Source organism: Orbicella franksi, chromosome 8 (genome assembly GCF_964199315.1).
Source record: "Orbicella franksi chromosome 8, jaOrbFran1.1, whole genome shotgun sequence".
NCBI classification, from domain to species: Eukaryota; Metazoa; Cnidaria; class Anthozoa; order Scleractinia; family Merulinidae; genus Orbicella; species Orbicella franksi.
Window position 1 is genome coordinate 16,229,769 of NC_138152.1, and position 17,203 is coordinate 16,246,971.

The window sequence follows — 17,203 nt, forward strand, 5'->3', positions numbered from 1 at the left end:
AAGCAAACAAACAAACAAAACAGTGTGATTAAAAAGAATGTGACGTTTATGACTTATTTTGCCAATCCACTTCTTTACTGAGCTGAGTCATAATTATTTTTAAACGTCGTTGACTCTTATCTAGTATTCTGGAACAAGACGACAATAAAGTATGATGTGTTCTTCATTCAATCAATTTTATGACCTACTTCCATTGCGTGCATATATCTGACAATTTGTTTCTCCTTGTAAGTGATGCGATCGTCTGTCAGTTGGTTTGACCGTCTGTCACTGCTTAGTAGATTAACATACCTTTTTTCCGACTGTGTAGCTATTCAAATCCCTGCGCGAAAGCAATGCTTCAGTGTTCCACAGTGATGAAGACAACAGGCCTTGGACAGGAATTTGATGGCATTTAGTTCATTTACGTTATTTTTCTCTTATCCTCCTTCCTAACTTAGACAGTCCAAAATTTTATGTTAAACCCAGGGAATTTTAAATCCCTTCTCTTTTCACATATTTACCCAGATGCAAGCCTTTAATGCTTCATTGGGGTCATTTATTTTTCCCATATGCCTCATTTAAAGATCATTGTTTGAGTATAATCTGAATTAGGGTAACGAAAAAATTTGGTCTGAAATAAGGCAAAAACTTAGAAAAAAAGAACAACAACAACAACGACAACTGGTCGCCCACCTCCACGAAAATTTCGGCAAATACTTCCCCTTCAGCCAAGATGGCGTTCTGATATCTTTTGCTTTACGCTCCGGCTTTGATACTGTCAGGGGTCATCGAAAGAAACAGTTTATCGTTTCCGGAATTAACAGGGCCAGACTTACTGATTTGCAAATAAATGGACGCGTGTCACTAAGAGATATAAGCGTCGGTAGACGAAACAACTACCCCAATACAACAAATCGTTGTTCCCTCAGGCCGTTCCGCCTGTGTCAGCACTGTGTCAGTTTACACTGATTAAAACGTCGTGGGAGACGCACGACACAAAAATGTGGGTGAAGGGTGCGACTACCCTTACTCTAGTTCAACCTTATCTTAAAGCTCTTCCAAATATCAATGCCCTATTTAAGAATAGATTCGGTTTGCGTAATAAACATTCGAGAAGGTCGTCAAATACCCAATGCTATTTTAATCGCACTGTTTAAGAGGCTATTAATTACAATATAACTTAAATACTATTCCTTTAAAACTCGCGTGCCACTTGTCTAAATGTTGAGAGCCCAAACTTTGACCTTTAAGATAGGATCGTTTAACTGGATATTTTCCAAAATTGTTTAATCGGCCCGATTACCTGCAACGCCAAACAAAACAAACAAACACAAGGAAGCTTACAGGTATATTTAGCCCATTGCTTAAACATCTCAGGAGACCTTTCCCTCTTGGTTTGTTTATATACTGAGCGCTAGCGCTCCATCTTTGTTTCAGGCACATGTGAAGTCCTTTGTGACATTCAAACTACGAACGAACAAATCTCCATACATGTGACTTTTTTGCCAAACTTGAATGCCTAGATATTAATTGCAACTGATTATTTTTTCTGCGAACGTTTCAAGACTGCCGTGAAAGGACACCACAAAACAACGAAAATTGCACTTGGGAAACATCGAGTAATAACAACTGAAGTCACCACAACAGCCAAATCATATATGAATTAAAAGCTCTCCCGTGGATTAGCCATTCAAAGATGGACAAGATATTTACCGATATAATATGGTTAATTTTCTCATACCTATATTGAAAGATCGAGGTTCATCAAAATCCAACTCGTTTCTAGAGGCAGTGAAACCTTTTGTTAGCGCTAACATAGACACCTCTAGGAGAAATCAGACGTTGAGCCAACATAGCAATATTCACGGCGGTTACACAACTCACACTACTTAGAAAAACTTCGGACGCTGATTAAAATTCCGGACGTTTTATTTCGATGTTTAATTTTCGTGCACTGTTGTCTCATTTCAGACAGATTTTGGACGAAAATTTCGGACGCTTCGCTGAAACCACAGGCGGCCCAGACGTTGAATACGATTAATACGTGACATTATACTGTTGGCGATTGCGTTACAATTTTAGCCGTTCACAAGATAATGTATGAGAATGCTTCGAAAATTACTCTAAATGCTACGTGTAGAAAATAATTTGAGTAAAATGGCTTACCTTGTGTTTGCATTGCGTTATTTTGATGTCTCTGGGTTCCTGGAGGTGGTTTAGAGTCATTTAGGCGAGTTTTACTTTCTGGCGGTTTGCTTCCCCTAAAGAGAAACGAAAGGCGGGCGACCCACTGGCCCGACGGCACGCACTCAAAGCTCCGTAAATTCCACAAAAATGGTCTAATCTCGTCAAAATTGCCTCATGGCAGCCGTCGATAACTCTTCTTCCCATTTGCTTTCTCCCAAGGTTCCAAAGTTTATCTTAACCGCCCGAGAATCGGGATGTGTCGAAAACCAAGACCCAAAAACGAAGACCGAAGACCTAAGACCCTGTGGTCTAAAACGAAGACCCACTGGTCTAAAACGAAGACCCACTGGTCTAAAACGAAGACCCACCGGTCTAAAACGAAGACCCACTGGTCTAAAACAAAGACCCAGCGGTCTAAAACGAAGACCCAGCGGTCTAAAACCTTTTTTTCTTCAGGAAAGACTATACACTAGGCTAAATTGCTTTCGTTTTTGTAGGGCATAAATTAAAATGTCATCTGAGCGCGCGGCAAACTTGACAGTTGCTTTGTCTCAGTCGGTACAACGTGTCAAATTGTGTAACGCAATGAAATTCCAACAGTATAGAAATATACCTTTTAGTGACGATTTTAGTATAATTTGTCGTCACCAATATTCTATTTTTCAAATGCATATGAGCAAATTATGATGAGGTGACCTGATTACTTTGCTTTACTGTACTTATCATATAAAGGCGCGAAGGTCCACTGTGCGTGACTCGCAAATTTATTCACCACGTGCTACAAGAATTTGATTTTCCCAAGAAAATTACGATATCACTCTCACATGCATCCCTCACTTCTGTAGCGCATAAATTAAATGTCATCTGAGCGCGCGACAAACTTGACAGTTACTTTATCTCAGCCGGTACAACACGTGTCAAATTTTGTAACGCAATTAAATTTCAACAGTATAGAAATATACGTTTCAAAATTAAGAGCCTGTTTTGTAAAAAGTCAAAGTAATAAGATTTTTTGTTTGTATGATGAGACTAAAATGAAATTTTCAAGTTTGGTGTATGACACTTTTGACATATATCAAAACCGGAACAGTTCTGTAACTGTTGTTCGTTTTTACACTTGGCCAATATATCATCAATTACAAATGTTGGTGACGAAATAAAATCGTCACTGAAACGTATATTTTTATACTGTTGGAATTTAATTTTCGTAAGGCTGTTATAGCCGGGAAGCGGGCTGTTATAGCCGCTATCGGCTGGCCGATAGCGGTTCTCTTAGAGAATCAGACTACACCTTCTTTTGGCAAGGCTTGTCCCAGGACGAGCCGAGGCAGCATGTTGTAGGTTTTGCTGTGAGGAACTCGCTGCTCCCCACTACAGAAACGCAGACTGGAGGCAGTGAAAGATTCCTCGCCCTCCGCATGAAGACATCAACTGGTTCTGTCAACTTCCTGTCTGTTTACGCCCCGACCCTCACGTCCTGTCCAGAGGCCAAAGATCAGTTTTACGAGGCCCTGCAGGAGACAGTGTCCCAAATCCCCCGCTCCGAAAGCCTATACCTACTAGGCGACTTCAACGCACGCGTTGGATCCGACTGGCAAACATGGCCCACCTATCTCGGCCACTTCGGCGTTGGCAAGTTGAATGAGAACGGTCAGAGACTGTTGGAAGTCTGCTGCCACCATGGCCTCTGCATCACCAACAGCTACTTCAAGTGCAAGGAGCTGCACAAAGTGTCTTGGAGACATCCCCGGTCCCGCCACTGGCACCAGCTAGACCTCGTCATCACCAGGAGAACGGACCTCAGCAGCGTCCTTCACACGCGAAGCTACCACAGCGCAGACTGTGACTCGGATCACTCCCTCGTTGGCAGCAAGATCAGGCTGAAGCCGCGTAAGATCCATCATGCCAAGTCTAAGGGTCGCCCTCGCATCAACACCTGCGCTACTGCCGAACCAGCAAAGGCTCAGAGCTTCGCCGAGACCCTTCAGAAGAAGCTTGCTGACTAGCCTACAACCGAAGACACGGACACCAAATGGCCTCACCTCCACGACGCTATTTACGACTCGGCCATGTCCGCTTTCGGGAGAAAAGAGCGCAAGAATGCTAACTGGTTCGAGGCGCATTGGGATGAAATGCAGCCAGTCACGGAAGCCAAAAGGATAGCCCCGCTGGCACACAAGCAGAACTCTTGCCATAGCACACGCGACGCCCTCAGAGTAGCTAAGAGCAAAGCCCAGCTAACGTGTACTGGCAGAACCTGTGCGCCAAGATCCAGACAGCCGCCGACTGTGGCTACGCCAAAGGGATGTACGAGGGGATCAAGACGGCCACCGGCGCCGCGAGCGTCAAAATAGCACCGCTCATAGCGAAGTCTGGCGAAGTCATCACCGACCAGAGCAAGCAGCTGCAGCGTTGGGTCGAGCACTATCTCGAGCTCTACTCGACCCAGAACATCGTGACAGACGCTGCCCTTGATGCCTTGCCCGGACTTCCAGCCATGGAGGAGCTAGACGATATGCCCACACTAGAGGAGCTCAACAAAGCCATTGACAACCTCGCCTGTGGCAAGGCGCCAGGGTTGGACAGCATACCAGCAGAAGTCCTAAAGCATGGCAAACCTTCCATCCTCCAGCCGCTTCACGAGCTCCTCTGCCATTTCTGGGAGAAAGGACACATCCCACAAGACATGAGAGATGCTAGTATAGTCACCCTTTACAAAAACAAGTGTGACCGAAGCGATTGTAATAACTATCGCGGCATTTCACTCCTCAGCATTGTAGGCAAAGTCTTTGCACGTGTCGCACTGGGTCGCCTGCAGAGTCTTGCTTCGCGAGTTTATCCAGAGTCCCAGTGTGGCTTCAGAGTCGGCAGATCCACAGTAGATATGATCTTCTCCCTCCGCCGGCTGCAGGAGAAGTGTCGTGAGCAGCAGCAGCCATTTTCCTCGCTTTTGTGGACCTGACAAAAGCCTTTGACCTGGTCAGTCGTAGTGGGCTCTTCCAAATCCTTCAGAAGATCGGCTACCCACCAAAACTCCTCGCCCTCATCGCCGCCTTCCACAAGGACATGCAGAGCACCGTCTGCTTTGATGGAGCCACCTCGGATGCCTTCCCAGTCAGCAGTGGAGTAAAGCAGGGCTGCCTTTTGGCGCCAACCCTGTTCGGGATTTTCTTCTCGATGTTCCTCCACTACGCCTTTGCCGATTGCTCGGAGGGTGTATACATTCGGACGAGGTCAGATGGCAAGCTTTTCAACATTGCCAGGCTCCGCGCCAAAACCAAGACTCATAAAGTGCTCATACGCGAGCTGTTGTTCGCGGATGATGCTGCCCTGGCATCCCACAGCGAGGCAGGCCTTCAACGCTTGGTTGATAAGCTGTCTCACGCCTGCAAGGAGTTCGGCCTTACCATCAGTCTAAAGAAGACAAACATCCTAGCCCAAGATGCAGAGGCACCTCCCGTCATTACCATCAACAACACTGAACTGGAGGTCGTGGACTCTTTCACTTACCTAGGGTCAACAGTGTCAAGCAAGGCGTCGCTAGATGTCGAGATCAGTTCAAGGATCGCCAAGGCAGCCGGCGTTATGGCCAAACTCAACAAGAGAGTGCGGATTAACGACCTGTTGAGCGAGAGGACCAAGCTGCAAGTCTACCGATCTTGTGTGCTTTCCACTCTCCTTTACTGAAGCAAGTCGTGGCCCACATACGCCAGACAAGAGAAGCGGCTCAACGGGTTCCACCTCCGCTGCCTTCGGCGTCTCCTTCAGATCAAATGGCAGGACAGAGTCTCTAACACCAATGTTCTTCAACGAGCCTACATGCCGAGCATCCCTACACTACTCATCCAAAGACGCCTACGGTGGCTCGGTCATGTTCACCGTATGGAACCCGATCGCTTGCCAGGGCAAGTCCTCTACGGGGAACTGTGGGAGGGCGCCCGACGCGTGGGCCGACCACTCCTTCGCTTTAAGGATGTTTGCAAGCGTGACCTGCGACTCGCTGATTTCAATCCCAATACCTGGGAGGTCCTCGCGCAAGACCGCGCCGCCTGGCGTCACGGTGTGAAGGAGGGGGCACTCAGGGCCGAGACGAAGGCCAGGGCCGAGGCGACAATCAAGCGGGCGGCGAGAAAGGAACGACAAGTATCAGTTCGTGAGGCCACTAACTACATCTGTACCAGCTGCAACAAAGACTGCCACCCAAGAATCGGGCTTTTGAGTCACTCAAGAGCCTGTCGACACTGATACGCTGACCATCGCCTCTCCGAGACGAGGATGCCAACATGTGGAATTTAATTGCGTTACACAATTTGACACGTTGTACCGATTGAGATAAAGTACCTATCAAGTTTGTCGCGCGCTCAGATGACATTTTAATTTATGAGCTAAAAAAATGGAAGCAATTTAGCTTACAATCTTGGACAGAATAAAAAGGAACAATTAACCCCCTTCCAAAAAAAAAGCAAAAACGCGCCATTTTGGCATCATTGAAATGGGGGGGGGGGGGAGGGGTGGTCCAGGTGTTCCATTTATTTTGTCCAAGATTGTAGTGTATAGTATTTCCATGAAGAATGTGAGAGTGATAACGTAATTTTCCTGGGAAAATCAAATTCTTGTAGCAAGTGGTGAATAAATTTGCGAATCACGCACAGTGGACCTTCGCGCCTTTATATGATAAGTACAGTAAAGCAAAGTAATGAGGTCACCTCATCATAATTTGCTCATATGCATTTGAAAAACAAAATATTCGTGACGACAAATTATACTAAAATCGTCACTAAAACGTATATTTCTATACTGTTGGAATTTCATTGCGTTACACAATTTGACACGTTGTACCGACTGAGACAAAGCAACTGTCAAGTTTGCCGCGCGCTCAGATGACATTTTAATTGATGCGCTACAAAAACGAAAGCAATTTAGCCTAGTGTATAGCCTTTCCTGAAGAAAAAACAGGTTTTAGACCGGTGGGTCTTCGTTTTAGACCGGCGGGTCTTCGTTTTAGACCAGTGGGTCTTCGTTTTAGACCACAGGGTCTTAGGTCTTCGGTCTTCGTTTTCGGGTCTTCGTTTTCGACACATCCCGAGAATCGTTCGTTTTCCAGCTCTTGCTTTCCATTTCAGCTCCGTCTCGATCCGTAAACGATTATCTTGGGCACAGGATTCGAATTTCTAGCTTAACGACCTCGCCATCGTGACAAAGTCGCCTCCAACCGTCGAGAGGCACGGGGCATTGGTCAGTTACTCATTGCCATCTCTCGCTGCAGTTAACAGTGCTTTTAGGCGTTAAATTCAGCTGAACATTGTTTGCTCCTTGTATTTTTGCAGTTAACAGCGCTTTTAGGCGCTAATTTCAGTTAACACCGCGGCACGGTGCAATTTGCATGATCAAAAAATGTCCCGTGCCTCTCGACGGTTGGAGGCGACTTTGTCGTGATGGCGAGGTCGTTAAGCTAGAAATTCAAATCCTGTGCCAAAGATAATCGGTTACGGATCGAGACGGAGCAGAAATGGAAAGCAAGAGCTGGAAAACCAACGATTCTCGGGCGGTTAAGATAAACTTTGGAACCTTGGGAGAAAGCAAATGGGAAGAAGAGTTATCGACGGCTGCCATGAGACAATTTTGACGAGATTAGACCATTTTTGTGGAATTTACGGAGCTTTGAGTGCGTGCCGTCGGGCCAGTGGGTCGCCCGCCTTTCGTTTCTCTTTAGGGGAAGCGAACCGCCAGAAAGTAAAACTCGTCTAAATGGCTCTAAACCACCTCCAGGAACCCGGAGACATCAAAGTAACGCAATGCAAACACAAGGTAAGCCATTTTACTCAAATTGTTTTCAACACGTAGCATTTAGAGTAATTTTCGAAGCATTCTCATACATTATCTTATAAACGGCTAAAATTGTAACGCAATCGCCAACAGCATAATGTCACGTATTAATCGTATTCAACGTCTGGGCCGCCTGTGGCTGAAACAAAGCTTAAATAAATTTACGGCTACCAAAAAAAAAAAAAAGAAAAAGAAAGAAAAAAAACAATTAGTAAAACCTCACCCGTGAAAATAGTAGTTTCACTGCAGCCTCCAGGTCTTACTGATACACCGATGAGAAAATGCATTTTCCATCAAGCCATTTGTATGTATATCAAGCAGTCTGTCAACTAGCGTCACTAATTTTCACTGCTTAGTTATTTTGGCAAGATGTATTAAACATCATTTTTAAGTCTTTTCTCCCTTGTGGTTGCTCCAAATTAAGTTTAACAGATTCTTTTTCTTTCAATCAACAGAATTTGACAGTGGAAACAAATAACGGAAGGACGGTGTGCGTGGGAGGTATGTGTACAAATATTTCTTTGTCCCAAGTAAACCGCACATAGCTCGGGCTATTTTTGTTTCCCGTATGTGAAATGTCTCAGCTTGCAACAAATTCCTCACGTCCTGTTGCACCGCAAAGGCCCGCCGGTCACAAGGCCCTCCCAGTTCACCCACTTCTACTGATGTCATAAGTGACTTGTTTAGTAATAATTAATTAATCAATTGATTAACACACGTGAACGAATAGAACACGTTAAGACGTTAGAAACTTTAGAAACGACCGGGAAATGAAAATTGTTGTTTATAAACCGAGGAAATAACGCATTTACATTATAAGTGCATGAAGTTCCATCGGAACAGCGATGATTGACTAACTTTTTGTTAGTTTATCAATGTTTTGTTGGTTGTCTTGCAATAATTTTTACAGGGACGTTCAAATTTTGGTCAGATGTAGGACTTTGTGGTCTCTGAAAGTGCAATTACTGTGTCCAATGGTGTGTGACTTAAAGATTGACCGAAGCTAATGATTGATTGATTGATTGATTGATTGATTGGCGACCAAAAGGAAGATTTAAGTAAAACCGATTGCTACCTAATTGAAACAAAGGTTTGATTTAAAGTTTTGCATAAATGTACTGGGATGTATATCATGTATATTCATTATACCAGACAATCAAGGACGTCAACAAAGAATATTTGTTTTCCAGAATTCCCCTCCTTCCTTGCAAAGCCTTCTCCAACCGTGACGGTCCGAGAAAGAGATAACGTGACATTGCCTTGCAAAGTAGCAGGGTTTCCACAGCCGGTAATCACGTGGTATAAAGACGATCACGTGCTACAAGGAGAAGGAAGACAGTTTTTGGAGATAAAAGAAATTCTGTTTGAGGACCGTGGTAACTATACGTGTACAGCGAAGAATCTGCTGGGAACAGCTCGATTATCATTCAGTGTAACTGTGAAAGGTTGGTAAAGCAGTAAGGGTAGAAAATGCATATGCACTTCATTAATCTAGCACTGAACAAATTTGCAAATAGGGAGTCCTTCTTAACTGGATTTCTCAAGAAAGCATTTTTTTTTTTTTTGATACATTCATTTACAATACTAACTAACAATACTTACAACACCAACAATTTTTACGATATTACTTGCAGTACTGACATTACTTACAAGTTTACAATACTGCGTTTTATTACCACTTTGGCGGGCATTGTGGCACATTTTGCTGGCTGAAAGGGAGACTTTGGGGGTCGGTTAAAATGTATTTTAGCCCGCTGAAATAAACCAATGAAAAGTCAGAATCAAACAATCGTAGGATTTAATTTCACCGCTTACAAATAAACTTTATTGAACTTTCCTTTCATGTCTTCTACAATTTTTGGAAACTCAAATGGCAAGATTTTGCAATTCCTAGCCAGATTCGCGTGATGTATTGTTCATTTAGGGAAAATAAAAGCCATTTAACTTGAAAACGCTCGCGTAATTGTTCAGATTGTTTTGTTGTCATTTCTTTTTTTTTAGTTTTTATTTTCTCAGTGCCCTCCAAAGTGATAATAATAGTAATAGAAATTATGTTCTTGGGCATAAATATGTTTTGGGCCCTTTTCAGAGCCTATTTTAACCCTCGCCTAGTGGCTCGGGCTAAAATGAGTCTTAGTCGGGCCCAAAACATATTTTTGCCTAAGAACATAAACTCTATTGTCTCATTGCTTACTACACTTAACATGACTTGGATAATTGTAATGATACTTACAATACTAACATAACTTACCGTACATACTAGCATTTCTGTTTTTCATAACATTTTATACCATAAACAAAATCAACCAACTTATTACCAAATTCTACCACTAGCTTACAGTTGTGCTTACTTACAGTTACACTGTTCACTTTTAACATCGATGTTAAAAGAAAGCACTTTAATCACATTTGCAGAAGGTAAAGCTAAAACAGCGATCTAATGGCACCAAAATAAATAAATAAACAAATAAATAAATACATAAATGAAATGTAATCTAACCCTTAAATTTTGATTAACCATTTATCAAAGTTAACAGAGTTGTACATCTTACTGAATTTTTTTTTACGAGCAGACATATACTTTAGTGTCTTGCATTTAAGAAAACTGACAAAAGTTACAAATTTGGGTGGAGTTGCTTTTGCACCCAAGTTTCAAATTCTTAACCATTTTGGAGAAAAATTTTGAGAGACATATCTTACAGCTAGGGAACAATAGGCCCGCGTGTACAGAACAAACGTCTGTATTTTCCAGCTGCAATACAATATTTAAAGTTGCAACTCACCGGTAAAGAAAGATCATGTAAACTTGCAAATGCCATTCTTACTAGCAGCCTTGAGGGAATAGGATTGGTCTTGCTCAATAGCAGGACGACAGTTCCTTTCAGGTTTTGTCTGGTTGTACGTAATGTTTCCAGTCCCAAGAAATGGGTCAACGTATGTTTTGATGGTCAGCACTATTTATTTTGCATCTAGGTGGTCCAGTCATAGAACAACTGCGTCATTGTTACTTCATCTGTTGTAGCACAATAGACCTTTTTCGCTTGGGCGGTATGTTTTCCCATTACCGACCACGTGGACGTTTATGTTCTTTTACCCATCTTAAAATTATTTATTAATTGCTCACGACTATTTGAAAATTTGAAAGGAAGAATTCTCAAGAGTATCATCACATGGTCTGAAATGGGGCAACAAACCACCCAGTCGAAAAAGGTCTATTTGATTGCCTCGAAAAGCGGTAATCACACTTATGGACGCAATGTCCGAAAAGCAGTAACGGTGAAACTGACTTATCAAACTTGTCTGCAAGTGTGACATCTGCCTTTTAAACAAAATAGGATATAATTCGAACATTTGACACTGAAACTAGTTTGTGAGGTAAGAGTTAGCCGCGCGTTTTAACCGCTACGACTTGTGTGTTCAAAAACGGCTCGCGTTATGCAATACATCTGCAACTGCAATCAGCAGCTTTCGCACTACCCAAATGTGATTCAATTTTATAATTCATACCTTTTACACGGTGTCCCTTGTTGAATGGACAATATTCTGCGTGAAGTAGTCGGAAAAACCCGCTAAACTCAAGGTAAGGAACAACAATGCATCAAGTGGATGCGAATTGCTAGCTCGCGTAGTTTTACTTGAAGCACCATCTTTTACTTGCTTATGTCTCATAGTCTGTTTTGCTTGTTTGATCTGCAGTGAAAACAAAATTCCTGACAAAGCCAAAAAAATCTATCACCACTTACAAGAACTGGGACACAACTCTCAAATGCGACATCTTTGGCTACCCCTACCCTGTGATCACGTGGTCAATATCACTCAAACAACTTCCGGTCAACAGACATGTTATTGATGGTGGCACACTTACGATAAAAAACACGATAGAGGACGATGGCGGTGCTTATGTTTGCGAGGGAGCTAATGAACTTGGAAAAGTGATGGCAGTTACATGGGTCGTTGTGACCGATGAAGGTGAGCCAGTAAACCCAACCACTCCCTCAACCCTCCAAAAGAAACAAGAAAAAGAAAAGTGTTTTTAATCAAAGCTTTGTTGTAATGATATTATTGTTATAATTTCTTTTTCAAGTGAATCCTTACATTGTGTCAAGTCCTCCCAGTAAAATTCAAGTGCGAAATGTTGGCAATTATGTGAAGTTACATTGTTCCGGTGGTGGCTTGCCACTGCCTGACGTCAAATGGTTCAAGGATGGACGTTCTGTTCCTTCCACGGCAATCCGTAACGGAACAGACTTAATTAAGAGTGAAATTGTCATTAATCGCTTCAGGCCGAGTGACGCTGGGATCTACAAGTGTCGATTTTACAATGACGAGAATGGAACAGCGGAAGCCAGCACAACCATAAGTATCGCTTTGTTTTGCGTAATGATTGAAATGATCATTGTTATTTCCTTGGCAACGCTCCACGTCACAAAATTGTTGTAGAAATAAAATTGGCCATGCAGGGCAATACTACCAACAATCATGACAAGGTTTTTTTTTTTTTTAATTCATAAATATGTAAAAGCGCACATATTACTAGTAATATTCGGACTACTTGGCAATATATGACTCTGTAAGTAGCCAGCTGATCTGCCTCTTGCCAGTTGGGGTCTTTAAGCATGTTATGTTAAATTCAATCTCTTCTTTGCCTGTCTAGACGTTACTAGCAAATTTTGGCAAAGTTGTTCCACTTCAGGTGCCTAAAAATTGTGGTTATAGTTAAAACATGTGGTGCAAAAATGTGAAACGTTGCTCCAAAATTAAGTGCATTAAAAGAACAACTTTTTTGGATTGGATTTCTTGCACGAATGCTTTGTTTTAGCGGCAGAGAAGTGCACGCAAGCGACGAAGCAACAGAGAAATTTTCTAAAGAGGTGAATACGCGATGTGACTAATAACAGTTTTACCAATAACGTAAATACTGCATTATCAGTGAGGAAAAATCAGAACTTCAAAAACTCCTGTATCCAGTAGGACTGAAGTCACAACCGCCTATCGGATAAGTTTCCTTTTTTTTACAACATTCATGCAAGAAGTCTTGTACGCTTGAAAATTTTGAAATTTGGCCTGTGTATCGACACGTCACCAGTAACCATGGTAACTGAAAATGTAAAATATAAAATATAGCCCTAACACTAAAACCTATTGAATGTACCAGATTAATGTGATATACCTCATGAATTGATGCAACCAGTTATAACAACATATACGTTGCTGGCCTCTTTAAAAGCAAAAAATTCCCGTTTTGTACTACTGGAAGTGCAACCAACGTGAACACTACTGCGAATGCCAATATGCTTTTACCGACAGAATCCTGTCACAACGATCTTTATCACCTTATAAAAATTAAATAAATAAAGTTCACCCATTTTGAACTTTTCAACGGCATTGTAACCTCTGGTTTGTTGCCGTTTTAAGGTTTGGTCAATTGTGGGAATCCTGGTGTCCCGTTAAACGGTCAAAAGCTTGGCTCGCGACACTGGACTGGTAAACCTGTCTCGTTCATTTGCAATCCGGGATATCGCTTGATCGGACCGGCCACAAGAGTGTGTCTGTCTTCCGGCAACTGGAGTGGTATACAACCTTCATGTAAGTGGCTTAATCTCATATATTACCTGGCGTAAGCTACAGTAACGTCGTTGGCCATCAATAGTACATATACGGAGAGAGAAGAAAACTTTAAAGTATAATGTTATATTTAAGGTTATTAGCATCTCAATTATGCATTTGAAAAACAACGCAACCAGGAACGTAGGTAAATAAATAAATAAATAAATAAATAAATAAATAAATAAATGATAAGAAATCCAATCTTTTCTTTTTAAGGTGTTGTCCTGTTCTCGTCTTAATCTGATTACTCTCGCTGCCTTCGAATTTAGGTCGCATAGCCTGCCCGCCCTTAAAAAATCTGAAGAATGGCTTCATCCACGTACAGCAGTATTGGGAAGGGAGACGCGTTTTGCTTACTTGTGATCCAGGATACTGGCTAAAAGGATCATCGGAACGTCACTGTCTAGCGAATGGTAGTTGGTCAGGAGTTCAACCTTCATGTATTGGTAAGAGGCATTTTAAAAAAGCAACTTGATCTATTCTTATAAGCACCCTCGCAGAGCCTAATACATTTAACAACTGGAGTATGAGCACGACATTTCTATAGCGCGATAGTTCACGAGGGCGCAACACGAGTCAACTATCCTCTTCGTAGACACTTCGAAAACGCAAAGAAGGAGCTTCCATTTTGACGGTTTCAACCCCTCGCTGAGTTCAATTATGAACGTTTTCTAGCTCCCTTGCTCTAATAGAATAAGGACCCCTTTACTGAGGAATTTCAAGTTTGATCGACCCCATTCCCTCCTTTTAGAGGACTGGGATGGTATTAAGCCCCTAAATGGTATTTGGACCTTTTAGTGCCATGTAGTAATATCTTGCAATCTAAAACTGTATCCCTTAAACCCCTTCATTCCACAAACTTGTTGCTTTGTGCCATTATCAGTTTAGTCACGAGCAGAACAACGTGGTGACGGTTAAAAAAAAAAAAAAAAAATGTAGAGACTGCTTTATTTTATGTTGTCAAGCCAACAGCAGCCGCAATACAGAGCGTCATGTTTTATACTTACATTGTTATAGTTCTTTACGCCTTTGTTTTGCATGGAGGTGTTGATATTACGTCAAAATTAAAAGAAATAACCGGCTTCAAGAGAACAGTTTCTCTAATTTAATTACTACAAAAAATGTTTCCTTTTTAGGAGCGATGATCCAATCGAATACTATCCAAAGCAGATCATATTACTTCACTCACTTTAGTGAAATCATGCAACCCGTGGCTAACCCCAATTCAGTTTGGAAGTTGTGTTATCGCGCCTCCTATCACGGCTGGGCAGCAAGTATTTTCCATAGCAATTGTGATGGGAAACGCGACACGGTAACCATAATCAGAAAGGATCAATACGTGTTTGGAGGATACACAGACATTCCCTGGGGTAAGAAAATAAAAATAAAAAAAAATTTAAAAAAAATCTAATTTTCATTTCCTGTCCCAAGTTTCAGTTGACTATCGAATTTATAATGGTTATGCTTTTATGTCAGCTTGTAAGGTCTGTATTCTGAAGAGCTGGCAGAGTAAATGAATGATGTTATATTCATTAATCTTTATATTTTCTCACAAACTCACCGCACTAGGGGCAAGGTCGAAACTTGCCCACTCGAGCTCGAATTCTTTATCGGTCGATTTTTGGCAAGAGGCAAGACGCCGGGTCGACTCAACTTATCAAATTTGATAGAAACCAAAAAGCATGACGTACAGACTGATCTAGGAAAATAAACAAAACAAAATAACAATAGCGCTAACAGCAACAACAACAACAACAACAACAACACCAACATCAACAACATCCAGCAACTTTACAAAACCATGACGTTGATGCCATTTTCCACGATTAAGCAGCTCAAATGTTTTTCACTGTTTTCTATCTAATTCACATATCTTATTATTTTCTTGATTTGTTTATCTGACAGCGTCCAGTGGTGGTTATGGTTTAACTTCCAATGCGTTCATATTTTCACTCCACAACAGAGAAGGTCTGAAGCCATTTAAAAGCATTGTGAAAGACCCATCCAAGGCCATTTACAGGGACTCGGGTTGTGGTCCAACATTTGGTGGAGGACACCAGATTAAAATTGCTGACAATGCCAATAGTAACACGAACTCCTACACAAATTTTGGCAGCTATTACTCTGTCCCAAGTGGAGTACAAGACAAGAGCACAATCCTGGCTGGTGCCTACCACTTCGCACCTGATGAGGTGGAGGTGTTTTATCTTGGCTGAATCACAAGAAGTGTGGAGTAAAAACAAACACTAAACCACCGGCGCATATTTTAATATTTTCTACATGTCATAGTCGTAGTAAATAGACCCTGTAAAATATTTGTTGCTGACGAAGCCGTTTTCAGCCAATGACCTTTTTTACTGACTGTTCGGGAGAAAAAGGTATATGTATACAATTTTGTGTATGAACTGCTATTTTTTTTTTTTCTTTTTTGCTTTTAAAGAAATGTTGATTATCAAAGGATTTTCCCAGTGCCAATTTATTGAAAGTTAAGAAGAAACTTGTATTCAAATCGAAATTTGCTAGAGTTCTTCTGATAATCGGTTACCGACAATGATTGAACAATTTTGTTACCAGTTCTATAAAATCTCCCAACTATTTCTATAGGACTTTGTTTATGCACTTTTTTTATTTTAAATCTTTAGGAGTTACTTTAGATTATTATTTCGTTATACAATGATACTACTTCGATAAAATATTTTCCTTGCGCCAGTTTACAGAAAAGTTAAGAAGAAATATATGTCTAGATTTCTTCTGAAAATCGGTTAAGGACAACGACTGATAAACTATTTTGTTAAACGGTCTATGAAATCCCCCAATTATTTCCTAACTGCCAAATGTACCAACTCTACGTTAGGTAGCACATTTATCTGTCTTCCTCGCATAATCACCAGTTAAGTGGCCTCAAATTTAGCCCAGGGAAAAAACAAGCGGTCTTGAGTTAATGTAAAACTCCGATAGTAAAGTTCCCTTCCCTACCTTGCCCTGTAATGTTTTACGCTTCAGTTAAACTCCCTACGTAGCGTTGGTTCTTTTTGCTTTGTCTAATATCACCTACTATGTGAATTCGAAGAATTGTAACACCACCAGTAACATTTGAATATCCTTTAAGGCTCGTGAAAAAATAGGAGGCTGAAACCCACGATATGACCACTCTGTCATGTCGGTGAAAAAATACCATAAGGAAGTTTACATTTAACATTACATGTTGTGTAAGTGTTTCTTCTGAAGTGTTTTAAAACCTTTTAACTGTAATTTTACCGGTTTTGTAATTCTAGTCAACTTTTTGGGGGCAACACATGCTATGCTCGACTGGAAACTGATTTTGGAGAAAGAAGCAATGCTCTTTTACTTGAATTACGTCTCTACGCGATGCGCAAGTCGAAAATCGCTTGAAATAATGTAAGCAATCGTATAGTTGCCAAATGTCCTCTACAAAAGTATTGACTGAATAATAATCAAACTTATATGGCGTGTAAAATGCCCAATCTTGTTTACTCTAGTGATAAGGACGATCACGCAGCCAAAACCAGGTCGCTCGTTTTAAAATGTCCGACATCTTGGATCCACCGTCTTCGATATAACAAATTGATGTCAGTTTTTC

The 17,203-nt window shown here is 41.5% G+C and overlaps 2 protein-coding genes across 3 annotated transcripts in view; one reads left to right on the forward strand and one right to left on the reverse strand.

The window, feature by feature from the left end:
* LOC145494808 (failed axon connections homolog) overlaps positions 1 to 3,401 on the reverse strand; it is a 27,876-nt gene extending 24,475 nt beyond the window's left edge. Inside the window, exon 1 of the transcript XR_014050297.1 lies at positions 292 to 3,401. The gene's annotated coding sequence lies outside the window, so the exon portion shown is untranslated. The remainder of the gene's footprint in view (positions 1 to 291) is intronic.
* LOC145494724 (uncharacterized) overlaps positions 1 to 17,068 on the forward strand; it is an 18,497-nt gene extending 1,429 nt beyond the window's left edge. Inside the window, exons 1-9 of one of the 2 annotated variants that reach the window (XM_081474290.1) lie at positions 7,903 to 7,977; positions 8,451 to 8,496; positions 9,186 to 9,440; positions 11,692 to 11,964; positions 12,080 to 12,355; positions 13,411 to 13,581; positions 13,872 to 14,048; positions 14,739 to 14,972; positions 15,508 to 17,068. In XM_081474290.1, the coding sequence (XP_081330416.1) occupies positions 7,918 to 7,977; positions 8,451 to 8,496; positions 9,186 to 9,440; positions 11,692 to 11,964; positions 12,080 to 12,355; positions 13,411 to 13,581; positions 13,872 to 14,048; positions 14,739 to 14,972; positions 15,508 to 15,818 (1,803 nt within the window). In that variant the 5' untranslated portion in view covers positions 7,903 to 7,917 and the 3' untranslated portion in view covers positions 15,819 to 17,068. Of the gene's footprint in view, positions 1 to 7,902; positions 7,978 to 8,450; positions 8,497 to 9,185; positions 9,441 to 11,691; positions 11,965 to 12,079; positions 12,356 to 13,410; positions 13,582 to 13,871; positions 14,049 to 14,738; positions 14,973 to 15,507 lie in introns of those variants that run through there. The other variant, XM_081474289.1, reaches the window with a different exon arrangement.
* The last annotated feature ends 135 nt before the right edge of the window (positions 17,069 to 17,203 follow it).